The 13,810-nt window shown below is 33.4% G+C and overlaps 1 protein-coding gene across 4 annotated transcripts in view; it reads right to left on the bottom strand.

Moving 5' to 3' along the window:
* AKAP9 (A-kinase anchoring protein 9) overlaps positions 1–13,810 on the bottom strand; it is a 137,219-nt gene that overhangs the window by 49,020 nt on the left and 74,389 nt on the right. For 3 of the 4 annotated variants that reach the window (XM_087821151.1, XM_087821149.1, XM_087821150.1), the window contains 3 exons: positions 9,899–10,125; positions 1,637–1,799; positions 626–838 (listed from right to left, as the gene is read on the bottom strand). In XM_087821151.1, the coding sequence (XP_087677277.1) occupies positions 626–838; positions 1,637–1,799; positions 9,899–10,125 (603 nt within the window). Of the gene's footprint in view, positions 1–625; positions 839–1,636; positions 1,800–4,985; positions 6,135–9,898; positions 10,126–13,810 lie in introns of those variants that run through there. The other variant, XM_087821152.1, reaches the window with a different exon arrangement.

Raw genomic sequence — 13,810 nt, 5'->3', positions numbered from 1 at the left:
GAAAAGAGGATATGATAAAAAGGATTTAAAGTTCCATTTTTACAAAGACTGACATTTATGTTTTTCTGGCTAAACACACTTTACTTCAAGATGTTACCTATTTTCTCACTGAAAAAAAGAAGAAAGGTTATTGGTAAATTCATGTATTCTTTGAACTCCTACTTAGATTAAACTAGATGTCAGTCTGCTTTTAACAGTCACTGACCGACCTTTCAAGCTATTCTCTTGCAGGCCAAAATCCACCCTCACCTGCTCACTACTAGTGCCAGATCAGTGCTCTTAGTTATTTCATCCAAGTATACATTTTCACTGCCTTTCTGCTATTAAAAGAACTAAATCTTACACAAGTTAAAAAAATATCCTGTCTCATTATGTGCAGCTTTCTCTTGAGGCAGAGGTTTAAAGAAAAATGAAGAATTATTTTTTCCTGTTAAAATTTGCCAAAGGACAAAGAAAAAAAAATCCTGATTCCACATATTTGGCTAATAAGGCATTTACCAATAAGGTAGATTTTCTTATAATTTTTTGATCCCTATGAAAAATACATGAATAATAGCATTGAAAGGGGGGGAAAAGCCACCTGAACTTTTCAGGAATGTTTCATAAAAAGTCTAAAAATACATACGCTGTTCAACTGGGCCTGCCTCTGCTTTCATAGCCTCCTTCTGTCTGCATAGCAATTCTCTTTCTTCCTGGATCTGCTGTTGTTCTGCTTCCAATTCTTGTAACCTGTTACTTGCACATAACAATTCCTGCTCAAGTCGATCTATTATATCGGCTTTTTCCTGAATTTGCCTTTCATAAAGAGTTTTTTCATCTGCATAGCCATCAATGACACCTGTAAGATAAAATCAACGGGGAATGGATTACTTATTTCAAATTGTACCATTAGGTTTTATATAAACAATAAAAGGGGTATACTGCTAGCAAAACTTTAAATCATTCCAAGCTATTAAAAGTTATGGATGAATTTGCTGCTGCTGCTAACTACAATATGTTCAATGCAGCTTTTTTCTTGTTGACCATTATGCCTAAATATGAAATTCCTCTAAACATTCTATGCTAATATATCACATCATGTGGGTTTAACTCACTTTACTAAACAGATATAAATAGATGCGTTCCTGGAAAGCTTAATATAAATCAGATGCTTGTGAATTGAATCACATTTTAAATATACTAGAGAAAGTTGATAGTTTAAGTGATTCTACAAGGCCAACACCCACAATAGCATGGTACATTATAAACAGCATGCGGCTTTACAAACTTAGAGCCTGGCAGCACCATTTAATGGTAGGTGACTGTGAAAAATTATTAACATCTCTTAGCTTCAGTTTCCTCACCTTTAAATTATAAGAGTTGTCTTAGGATGGTGGGATTATGGTAACAACCCATCATCCATTTCTGTATTTTCTAAAAAGTTTTATACTTTCTATATTCTATTAAGTACTTTTTATAATTTAATATATATAGTTTTAAAAATTGTATGGAGTAATTTGAAGAAAAATTACATCTACTTTTTAATGGTCACTCTAAATTAGAGTAGATTAGTGGTTTCTAAACCTGGTTTGCATCAAAATCTCTATATTCAGACTTGAAATTTCCCACCCTCAGTTACCAATGGCAAGTTGCTCACCTTCAGCCTTACTGAGCTCCACAGCCAGCTGTTCTCTGGCCCTGGACTCCTCATGGAGGCGCTCTCGCAGTTCTTCTTGGCACTTCAGGGACTCTGTTGCTTCTCGTTTCTGTCTAAATGACTCACGCATCAACTCTGTCTGTGTAATTTTTGCATGTTCGAGCTAAACAAGGAGGGAAAGCATACAAGAAAGAAAACAATTAGTGTTGGGACTACCACTGTCATTCCCCATTAAAGCTTTCGAAGAAAATATTTTAAATAAGAATAAAGGCATACTGTTGAACTGTAGTCATTTAATATTTCTAGTACATGCTAACATTAGTAATAATGGGATATCAGTAGACAAGAAGATTAGCTGTATAAGACTTTCCATAAAAGATGTATTCTAGCCCTAGCCAGTTTGGTTCGGTGGTTAGAGTGTCGGCCCACCGACTGAAGGGTCTGGGGTATGATTCTGGTCAAGGGCATGTACCTTGGTTGCAGGCTTGATGGGCACTTGCAGGAGGCAACCAATCGATGTGTCTCTCTCACATCAATATCTATGTCTCTCTCTCTCTCCTTCCCCCTTCTACTCTCTCTGAAGAGCAATGGAAAAAATATCCTCGAGTGAGGATTAAAAAAAAAAAGCAGCTGTATTCTATTTTTATTGAACAAAAAAATTGCTTCTTTTGGAAACAAACCACTTTACATCACAAGATATGTATTCTAGTGTATAAAGAGATATAAAAAGTTAATAAGGCATAGGTTACTTTTGTATTTGCTAAAGAATTCTATGTAACTGTACTCTATGCTAAACTTTCTTTTATATGTACATTTATTTATTAGTTGTGACTCCTGCTGCACACTGTGAGGAACTAATAATATATGATTAATACAATGGCATCAATGAATAAAATCATAGTGGCAAAACAAAATGAAATTACATTTATAACCTATGTTTTACCTAAAAGCCTTATTTTCCATCCATTTGTGAAACAACTACAACTCTATTTGAATGTTCAGTTTCTTTTCAAAACCTTAGAGCACAGAGGTATTACCCATAAACACAGCCCCCTTAAAATGCTGTCACTGGCACACACTGACTACATTCTAAAACAATTTTTAAGATGACAAAATGACACTCAAGCATTGTACAAACTCAAGGCCAAAGCTCTCAAAAAACAGCGATCACTGTTATAGCTGCATAAACTTACAGAAAAGCACTGTCTCTGACTTAGTTTCTGGGCTGCTGACTGCTTATCTATTTTTATGGGAGCAACTACATGGGGAAAAATTGAGCTCAAATTGAGTACTCAGTCCTACATGGTTAACACTATTAAAAAATATTTTTAAAGCAATGATCATATACATTAATAATAGGCTCACAACAATGTCATAAGAATTTGTAAATTTATTTATAAAGTACTAAGTATATTAAAAAACATTACCATGTTTTAAGCTTAAAATATGAATCAAATATCATGGTTTCTGATTTATAGTCAGGTATCAATAATATATTATAAAATAAGAATATTTAAGGATATTTTACTTTTAAAGACATTTGCCCTTTACATGTGAGACGTATTTGCCATAGCAAATAGATTTTAGAGTTATTAAATAAAGTCTTTTATGGTCACTCTAAATCAATTTCTAAAACATCTAGTATGCAATCATTTATTTAAGACTCATAATGGAAAATTAAGCATATGTTTTAAATCAAACATTTCCTAAAATATATATAAAGTATTGTTACCTCAACAAAGATAACATTATATATGTATTTTTACTTTAGACTGGTAAAAGAGTATTTTCCTCTACAGGTGGATAATATACATTAATTTTTATTATAAAGAAACATGATAATAAAATATGAACTAATTTTTATATAACTACTCGCCTAAATTTACAGCCATGGGCTTTATTTTAAAAATATATCAATTGTTTCTACATGTACTATGTAACTTTTTTCTGTACATTATAAATTGGTTGCCTGGTATACACATGAAATCGCTAAAAGAGCTCAAAGGTCTAGCCAAAAAGGATACAAGTCTTTTTTCCGTTTTCAAATTTACTGTACAAATACAACAGAGCATTTACGCTAAAACAAATACTTTTTAGATAAGAAAATTAGGCAAGCCTTTGCTTCTGTATTCTACTTCTTGACAGGATCTAAGCCAGTCTTAAAGTACATTTAAATGTCTGCCATACTACCACAAGAAATAAGTTCAGTTTTACAAAACAAAACAAAAAAGAAGAATCAAATACCATAAATTTAGCCAACAAATTTCATTATCATAGCAGATTGCACCCACACTTTGTTGGAATAAGAGATTCCCTTCAAATGTTCATCTAAATACTTTATACTTAAAAAACCTTCTTTTCTATCCAGTTGAGGTATGATTTGTTCCTAATACCTATATAACACCTAATACTAAATATGAAATATATAAAAATTTCATATTCAATATTTTCAAATAATTTAAGAAACCTATCATTACATTAAAAGTATGTATAAAGCATCAGTAAATATTCTGTCACGTTAATATAAAAGTTACAGGGGCGGTAACAAAACTATTCTGAAAACCATCTGGCTTGTTAAATATTAGCCAGTATATTACAGTTAAAGCCATTAAAGTCATAAAAAGTGCTGAGTAACTGGTAGTTATACTGAATAACTTGTAGTGAATCATTCACAACATATTTAAGTCAAATGAACCTGAAATACCAACCCATGTTAGATACTTGTATCCTGAACAATGTTTATAAAAATGTATCTCACCTAAAAAGCAAAAAAAGGGTATTTCCTCACAAGGTTAGTAGGCATATTAAAAACACTAAAAATAAGTTCCTTAGGGAGTTGGCAAAAAATTAAAATTAGAATCCTGGTCTCCTTTTTCTTTGGCTGAAACTACGGCCAATATGCCATATGATTGTAAACATTCCTAATTGGCTCAATGACAACTCACTTAGCTGTTATAGGTTTCACAATGCCTATTTCCTCAAATCATTCCATTTTTACTCAGGATTGACATCATAAGTATATAAAAGCAAGATTCTTCAGGACAAGCAAGATCTTTGTAAACAGCTCACCTGACACAGGAGAACTGTAATATTATCTCATTCTGCTTTCTGAAATTAAAAACTTAGTCAAGCTGGGCCTCTGAGACCAAATTTAGCCCGTCAGTACATCCAAGATGAATGAGTAGTAGTTAACACACCAGACAACAAAACAAGATTCTATTCCATTTACCCTTATTAAAGGCATTTAAACTTCATTTCTCACTATATACAGTATTTAAAAAACTAAATGTATTAAAACAAAGTATGAACTAAAACTAAAAGTATAGAAAACCAAATATTTTATACTTACTGAATAAGGAGGGGTAGGCAGTGAAATTTTAGAAATAAGCTTTAATATGTGCCCATTTCTTTTATGAATAAAATGAAAAATAGAAGTATTAATAATTACTGAGTTATTTTCATCCAAATGTTCACACAGAGGAAATGGATGTGGTAAAGGCACACGAGATTCAACCTCATAAATGTCTTCATCTTGTTCTTCCAACCATGAGCCACTGAGTTTGACAGTTGCCAAATAGGTCCTGTAAGAATCCATTCTAGCAGATGCAGCTGCCAATGTTCCTCATTCACTTTATCAGTTTTCCATTACATTAAAAATTCTTTTTAATTTTATCGAGACATACAATAGCAGTATGAAAATTTCTTTTTAGCATTATCCAATAAACATTATAAAATGAATTCATTAAAAACTGAAAAGAAAAACCCTATAAATCTAAAAAAAAATAGATCTTTCAGTCTTCAACAACAAAACAAAAAAGCAAACAAAAATAAAAGGAAGCAAACAACTTTTTAACTAGAATAATTAAATCCTTGAAGAATGGAAGAAACAAAATATAAATATCTAATTGGCTGAGTAATAAAACTGCTTCCAGTATCAAATACGTCTGTGGAAATAAATAACCCTTCCAAGTCGAACCTGGCAGGGAAGGTCAAGTTTTAAATCTCCATAGCAGCGTCTTGAGAAATGTAGTTGCAACATTATCTCCCCTGTTCTTGTTGCTTCACTCAATTCAAAAGTAAAACCTCTTCTGAACTGAGCTATTCAAATAGCCTCTCACACTGAGCCAAAGGATTCTAGTCAGTGTCCCCTGAGGAAAAGGTCAGAACAGAGGGTGTGGTTTAATGTCTTTACCTATAGGTACCCTGGCAGGTGGAATGTGAATTAATACGCCCACAAAAAAGCCTGCCTAACAGGATCCAAGTTCCACGTAAGAGCTTTGAAAAGGGTATTTAGATAAGTTTCTAATGCTTCCGAGGTAAGCTAGTGTTTTTCCATCCCATTAAAATGTTTGTTTTAATTAAAAAATGTGAAAACACATTACCAATTAGTTCTGCAACTATATGAAATAATCATAATTATTTCTGGAAAACTAAGTACTTCTTTTTGATATTTTCTTAGAAATAATACTCATTCTTTTAAGCAGTTACTAGAATATAGGGTTGGGTAAAAGTAGGTTTACAGCTGTGAGTACACAAAACAGTTTATTCTTGTATTACTATTAATTGTATGATTTTCCATATAAGCAACAATAAACCTATTTTTGCCCCACTCCTGTACAGACAGTCCAGTTATAACCTATTCCTACAATGAACTGTTTTATAGAGTGAATGTTAACAAAAAAACACACAACACACCTCTTTTGAAAAGCTACACTGCATATAGTAGTTGGTGATTATATGACTTAAGGTATACTATAAACTCTAACTACAACTTAAAAGCACAAGTTGTGTTTAATAGCCTTCTTGTAGCTGCAGAAACCTGGGCAATAGTGAATAAGCCAGCCACTCAAAGTTTTAAAAGATGAACAACTTACTTATTAATATTAAAAGATCCTCAAAAGTGAAAGTTGCTCTAAATAAATGAAAAAGCTTTCGTTGTGGTGCGTTTTCTCTATCTAGTAACTAAATATCCTAAACCCACAAAACTTTTATCTCTAATGGAAAAACCCACACTAAAGCAAGGAGTTGTTATTAACAAAAATCTACTTTATAGCCACTTTCACTACACAAAATTTTTGGAGGAGCGAATACTCAAGGCTAATAATTAGGGCAGAAAATTTGAGATTTTCTACAGAAAGCCCAGCATCTACAGGGAGATGGTTTGTGGTGAGGAAGGGGTAGCTGTTTCTTATAATTCTGGATTAGGGATTGAAAAATTTCTGTTTAAAGTTTCTTATGTGAGCCCTCCAGTTAGCCTGTGAATATGTCTGAACATCTGTACAAGATGGAGGCCTAATCCTACCACTGCTGCAGCTAAATTTTACATTGCTGGGACTTCAGCAGATACAAACCCATCAGTATTCTAGCCGCTCAGCTTTATGAACTGGTGGGACCCATGCTTAGCATGTCAAATAACTCTCAAAATACTCTCTCGGCTCCCTCTGGAAATTACAGTTTATTTGGATACTCTGGTGTCCAATTTCTCTTATTTGAAGCAAAAACAAAACCCTGAAAGTAAGAAGTACCCCTTTATAAATAGAAACATTTAGGTCAAGGTAAGAACTAACTACAAAGAAAAGAGAGAAAACACTAGGGAGGAAAACAAGACTCAAGAAAAGAGATTAAGATGATTTAGAATGGGGCGAACAGCCCTTGTAACAACAGTATGTTAACTGATGGCATATTATTTTAATTCACGTTCAGAAAGGTAATCCTGAATTAAAATAATTCAAATTATAGTCCCCCTCCCCAATTTTGGAAGCATGTAAAACTTGTTTCAATACATGTAAAAACAAACACACATACATGTAAGTGGTATCCCTTTGTAACTAAGAATGAAGTCAAGGTTAAGAAAATAACCACCAAAAAATACAGTAAAATTAGAGGAGGGAAGACTCAAAACAGCAGTTAGGATGGTTGAGGGCAGGGGCAAAGAGCTCTCCTAACAATAGGATATTAATTGACAGTATCCTACATTAACCAACATTCAGAAAGATTACTCTGAATTAGAACAATTCAAGGTGTGTATATATATATATATATATATATATATATACATATATATATGTGTATATATATATAATTTTAGAAAGTACATAAAACTTTTTGAAATAAAAAGTTAAAATGAAATGACTTCCATATTTAGGACACCCTTTTAATTATCCAGATTAGCTCATTTTCCCCAGGTTTCAGATAATCAAGATTTTAACATATATTTGAAGGCTTAATTTGAGGTATAGAATTATGTTTCCCAAACTAAACAGTTTTATTTGTACAATGTCAAGCTATTTAACCTTTTTTCCATAACTATTTCTATCAAATTGTAAAAGACTTCTGTTGCTCTCCTTTGGACTTTTATTTACTTATTACTCTAATGAGAGTGAACCCTGGATACAATACTCCAAACAATGTGTATAATAAGCACACTGGGGCAACGCTAATGGCAAACTGTTTCAATACAAAAATGAAAAAACAAAATCCTAACTTATACTACTGCTTCATCCTCAGGAAAAGTCTCTTTTTTTGAGAAAATATAGACACATGTAGCTTAGGACCCATTATTCTTAAAAATGATAATTAATAAACTCATGAGAGTTGCCTACAATGAAAATCACTCTGTGGGAATAAATTCTTTATTCATTAATTTCTTCCAAGGCCTTAGTAATATCTTGGTAAATAATCTCCTGTGGCTCTAAATAGTATCTCTGGATTCTGAAAACTTTTAATTGCTGAAGGACTATTCCTACAGAACAGACTGATTTCTATTTCCACCTGACCCAAGAATCTAGACTCTAAAACCACACTCTCAAAGAAAACTTTCTGCAGAACCACAGAAGACTACTGAATAAAGAGCATGTTAAAGAGATTTACCTTAAGGGTTGTCTCTAAGCATTTTTCCTCATATTGTAATAAAAGCTATCCCAAACAGTAGGAAACCACAATAGGCTGAATATAAGCCCAATTTTATAGTAGCCTGGCTGGGCAAAAGAGAAGTAAAGTCCATCATAATAAATGTACTATTATACAGATTTGGACATACCACTGGGCATATCACTTGTCAAGTCAAAAACATAACATAAAATACTATTATAATAGATATTATGAAATCAGCCTATAAGGCAGATGCCCTGATAGTAAAGAAAATGCTTACTAGTTTATTACTTTATTATTTTTTTAAAAATAAGTTTTTATAGATTTTTTTTTTGAGAGGAAGGGAGAGAGAGAGAAACATCGATGTGACAGAAACATCAATCGGTTGTCTCACTCATGTGCCCCAAACCGGGGATAAAACCCGCAACCTGGGGAGGGGCCCTGACCAGGAATCGAACCCAGGACATTTTGGTACAGAGCTAATGCTCCAACCAGTTAGCCACACTGGCCAGGGCTCAGTTCAACATTTAAAATAAACATATAAATTTTCTTCATTTTAATAGCAAATAATTTTTAAAATTCTGCACAGAGTAACTTAAGAGACAATTATCATACATGGTATAAAAATTTTATAGACAGAGAAAATGGCAATTTAAGTTATAAATATCTTGCTTTAAAATTTTCTATAAAAATATTACTTTAATGTAGAAACTGTCCCACACTCTAATTTCCTAACAAGAGAGTCTTAAGTGAAATAATCTATTCATATTTGTGAAAGGATGTTAAAACCATGTGAAGAAATTGTAGGTTTGATTTGTTATCATGTTGTAATAGTAATGTTATAGTTTGTTTTCGGGATAACTTACACTATTCCTTCAAATAAATTACACATATTTTACTAGAATATTTCATATAAGGATGAAGTTAAAATCTCTTTTGGTATATAAAAAAAAAAAAGTAATACCAAAGAGTCTAGAAAATCTGAAAATTAAAACAACATTCAGTTTTAGAACCAGAAGAATCCATCAGCACATAACATTTTACCACCTGAAAAGACAACTACTGATACCAATGATTGCTGTCACAAAGACAACCAATTATTATTATTATTTTTAAAGTTTTTTTTTCCTTATAGGGAGAGAAAAAGAGAGAGGGAGAGAGAAACACAGATGTGAGAGAGAAACACTGATCAGTTGCCTTCTGCACACACCCCAATCTGAAAATGCTCAGCCAACTGAATGACGCTGGCCAGGGCGAGACAACCAATTATTAAGGGGGAGCCTAACTAAATTTCTGTGGAACTGTAGAGAGAAAACATTTAGTTGTTCCCTGGCTTAAAAGAAAAACTACTTCAAATTCAGTCCAAATCAGCAATATAAGGAGACTGATTACCTGACTACTGGTTTCACTTATGGCTTCTAGTAGTTTTTCAACTGCTGCTTGCAGTCGAGAGCTAATATTCAGCAGAAGTTCTTCATTTTCAGGATCAATTTCAGTTCCAGCAAAACCACTCCTCATGAGCCTCTGCGACAACTCTGTTCCTTCCTCAGTTACTTTTGACCACATGCTACTGTCATTTCTTGGCATATCACTTCCAGAATAAGATGGTATAGACTCATCTGTAACCAGAATAACAGTATTTTAAAGGCATAAATCAATAATAATTAATAACTGTAGTTAAAAAAAAAAGGTTACAAAATAACAGTTCATATCATTGAAGCTACAAAAGTCTTTTAACAACAATGCGACAAAATAAAACAGACAAATACAGAATATATTATTATTTGATAAGCAAGTAGGTAAAAATGAAAAGGATAATGCTATGCCAATAGGGCTTTGCAGAAATCAGTATTTGGATTATCACTTCTTTCTTTGATAAAAACTTTAAAACAACCTTCACTAGGTATTTACTAAGTGCCTACCATGCAGGGTTTACTAAAGTATTAAGATACATAAGTGACAAGAGCCGGATCCAGTTTCAGGGAGTTTACATACAGTATAATAAGAAAATAAACACATAAACACCCAAATGAAAGGAAAAACATCATGCAATGGGATGTTCCAGACGGATGGAAGGACAGAAGTGCTTGATTTTGTCTGGAGTAGACCCTCTGATTTCTGAGCACCACACTGGGCAGCATCACCTACTCCGGCGGGGCAGTAAAAGGGACTAAGGTAATTTTGCAGCTTGCTACTTTGATAAGCGATAAACTGGGGAGAAATCAGACTAATGAGCAGTTCCAATTTAGCTATGGACTTACGTATATACACTATTCTTATTTCTCATATAAAGAAAATTGAGTTTACTTGGGCAGAAGATAAGCTTTGGAAGTGTTTAAACTGAAATAAAAGCACAAGTTATTCATCACTGCCAGGGAATACACTTTCTGTGGCAACAATGCTACAACTCAACAATGAAATTTCCTGAAGATAAATTACCTATTCTTTTATCACAGGTAATACATATTTCTTATCATTAACTGTACAAAGTTAAAAAATTAAAAGCATGGGAAACTTTAAATTTCAAAGTATGTGGAATAAACAAAAGTCATGTTAATGTAGCTTGTGCCACACTGAGTTATCTTAAACTCGTGTACTAACAATATCAGATGCAGTTTCAGATCTGAATTCAGCACAATTCAGTATTCATTAAGCACCTCGTCTGTATAAGTCACTGGCTAAAAAGTGCAGAACTGCATTCTAGAAAACGATTTTAAGTGTTTGCTATTACACAGCTTTATCTAATTCTTGGAGTAACAGTTAATATAATTTTGACTTTGTATTTTTATTCTCAAAGTTAAAAAAGAGACAACAACTAGACTGGTATTTACTTATGCTATTCCAAATATTCAAAATGGAATGTCTTAATAGGGATATTTTATATATATTCATAAGCTCAAATGATCCTGTCATTCAAAATTAATTTAGATAAAGTACATTACAACATATACTATAAAGTTACTAAATCAAAGTACTCTTGAAAATAAATGATATTTTTGAAGAAGCTATGGAAGCAAGAAATACTAATGGTTTACAATAGGTGTTTAAAAATACAAAAAATATTTATGTTGTATAGCTACTTTACCTGAGGAATTAAATGCATTCTAGTGACTTTTCTTACTAATGGATACAGAGAATGGTACAAATCTGAGGAAAGAGAATAATCTGATATATGGATAGTCAAGGCTTTATGGGGTGAGAGTACGTGGAGAAGTGAGGATGAGGTAAGGGAAACAGCTGAAAGAGGGTAGCTGAAGAGTAAGCTGGATGTAAGTTGTGAATGATCTTAAATTTCATAAGAAACTGGGTTCTTGCTATTCATAATGGGGAGGTAAATATTTTTTTTGAGCAGGAAGATAATATCCAACCTGGGAATCAGGAAGCAAACTGTAGCAATGCAAAGACGGGTTGGGAAGAAGAGGTTGATTAGAGGCTATTTCAATCACCCAGACGAGAAGTGTTGAAGACATGAAATAAGATGTAGGTAGTGGGGTGGGGACCAGGGAGAGCAGGACAAAGGAAGGAAAATAGGGGACAGCTGTAATTCTGTCAACAATAAAAATAAATTTAAAAAAAGATGAAGACTGGGCACAGGTTGAAGAAGACAATGTGTAAGAAAGGGAGGAAGAAAGAAGTAAAAGATGACTCTGGGTTTCCAGCTCACATGATTCTTGGATGACAGAAGAGTCAGGAGAAAGTATACAGTGAAAGCACAAAAAATAATTAGTCTGAAGTGTTAATGGGCTATGTAGAGGAGAAGTCAACTTTTGGAAATTTGGGTCTATAGAGATTTGGGAGTCATTTGTAGAAAGGTGAGAGTCAAAATCTTGGAAATGGGTATGTCTGTTTTCGAAGCAGTATTTACTGAAAGGCGGACAACTAAAGCTGCGGCCTCTGTATGTCATAAGCTGACCAAAGAACCTGTATGGAAAAATCAGAGAGAGATAGGAAAGAGATTCCAGGAGACAAGAGTGCTTCAAAAAGGTAGAGATTTCAATGTTACTTGTCCAGAAAGTCAAATAGGACAAGGACTGAGAAGATGCTACTGGATTTGACCTCCTTTGAGACCGCAGCTTTGGTACCGCAGAAACAGAAAACAATGCTGCGGGAGGGAAGAGCCAGTCTACTCTCCTGTCAAGTCTGTGGAGGTTTACCTTGAGAGGGAAAAGCAAAGTTTAGGAAAACCCATGAGCACCTTTTCTTTTTTAAGGGGGTGGTGTACAGAGGAAAAAAAATCGGTGAGAAAAAGACTGAAGATACTGTGTGTTACAAGGAGCAAATCTCAAGCACAAAATACAGAGTATATATAAAACAAAATTGCTTATAAAAGGCCACAGAATGTCAATTTTCAAAAATGTCAAATAAACAAAGTAGATACTAAAGTACCTAGAAAAAATAAAGATGTCAACTATCTTAATGTATTTTATTAATAACATTTGAAGGTATAAATAAAAAATAATAATATGAATATGTTCCAAAGAAGAAATAAAACTTTTTGTTTATTCCCATGAAATAAACAAGTGAGAAAGACATCATACTTATACTTTATTTCTAATAATTAGTTTTGGGGGGAAATCAGAGAATAATATACATCCAATTTCATAACATGCCAATAGAAATCTCAGAATGGTCAGTTTGGTGTATAGATTCATGATTTCAGATTGGTGAACCACTCATCTGTGTCTTAAAAATAGCAGATAATGGTTATTCAGAAGTCCCTTAGTTATTTACTCTATGGATTATACAATGTTCATTCCATACAGATAATAAGATCCTCAGGATAAAGCAGGACGGGCGATAGAGCATTCCTCTGCCCCAATGGCCTTCAGAAGATCTCTACAGCTCCAACTAGAAACCACTGACACTAGTGGGACTCTCAAACCTGACAGATGGAAAAACTCAACTGGAGCCCCGAGACTAAGAGATTTGCTCTAGGTCAGTGAGCTGGAACAAAAATCAAGGGCCTTCTAATTAAGAATCCAGCATCCTTTCTATAACATCACACTGCTTCAAAAGGAAGTGGCAGCAAATGAGATTTAGTCCTTGGCTCCCTAAGGGAGAGTATGCATTCTACCGGTGAACCCCCGTCAGGGTGTAAGCCTCAAAGAAATTTTCTTTCAACACTAGTCTAATATTCACTCAAGTTCAAGTGATTTCACATGGGCTCAAAATGTCCCTTCAATTTCATAAACTATGAGGAAGCAAACATTAATGAATCAATTATTTGTTTTTTTAGAGTTAACAAGTCCATACATGTTAAAAATCTAAACAAGTTCAGACATGAAGGCTGAAAATAGATCACAA

This window comes from Miniopterus natalensis, chromosome 10 (assembly GCF_054644295.1).
Source record: "Miniopterus natalensis isolate mMinNat1 chromosome 10, mMinNat1.hap1, whole genome shotgun sequence".
Classification (NCBI taxonomy): Eukaryota; Metazoa; Chordata; class Mammalia; order Chiroptera; family Miniopteridae; genus Miniopterus; species Miniopterus natalensis.
Note: the sequence above shows the minus strand (reverse complement) of the source record. Positions and strands in the feature narration are given on the sequence as shown.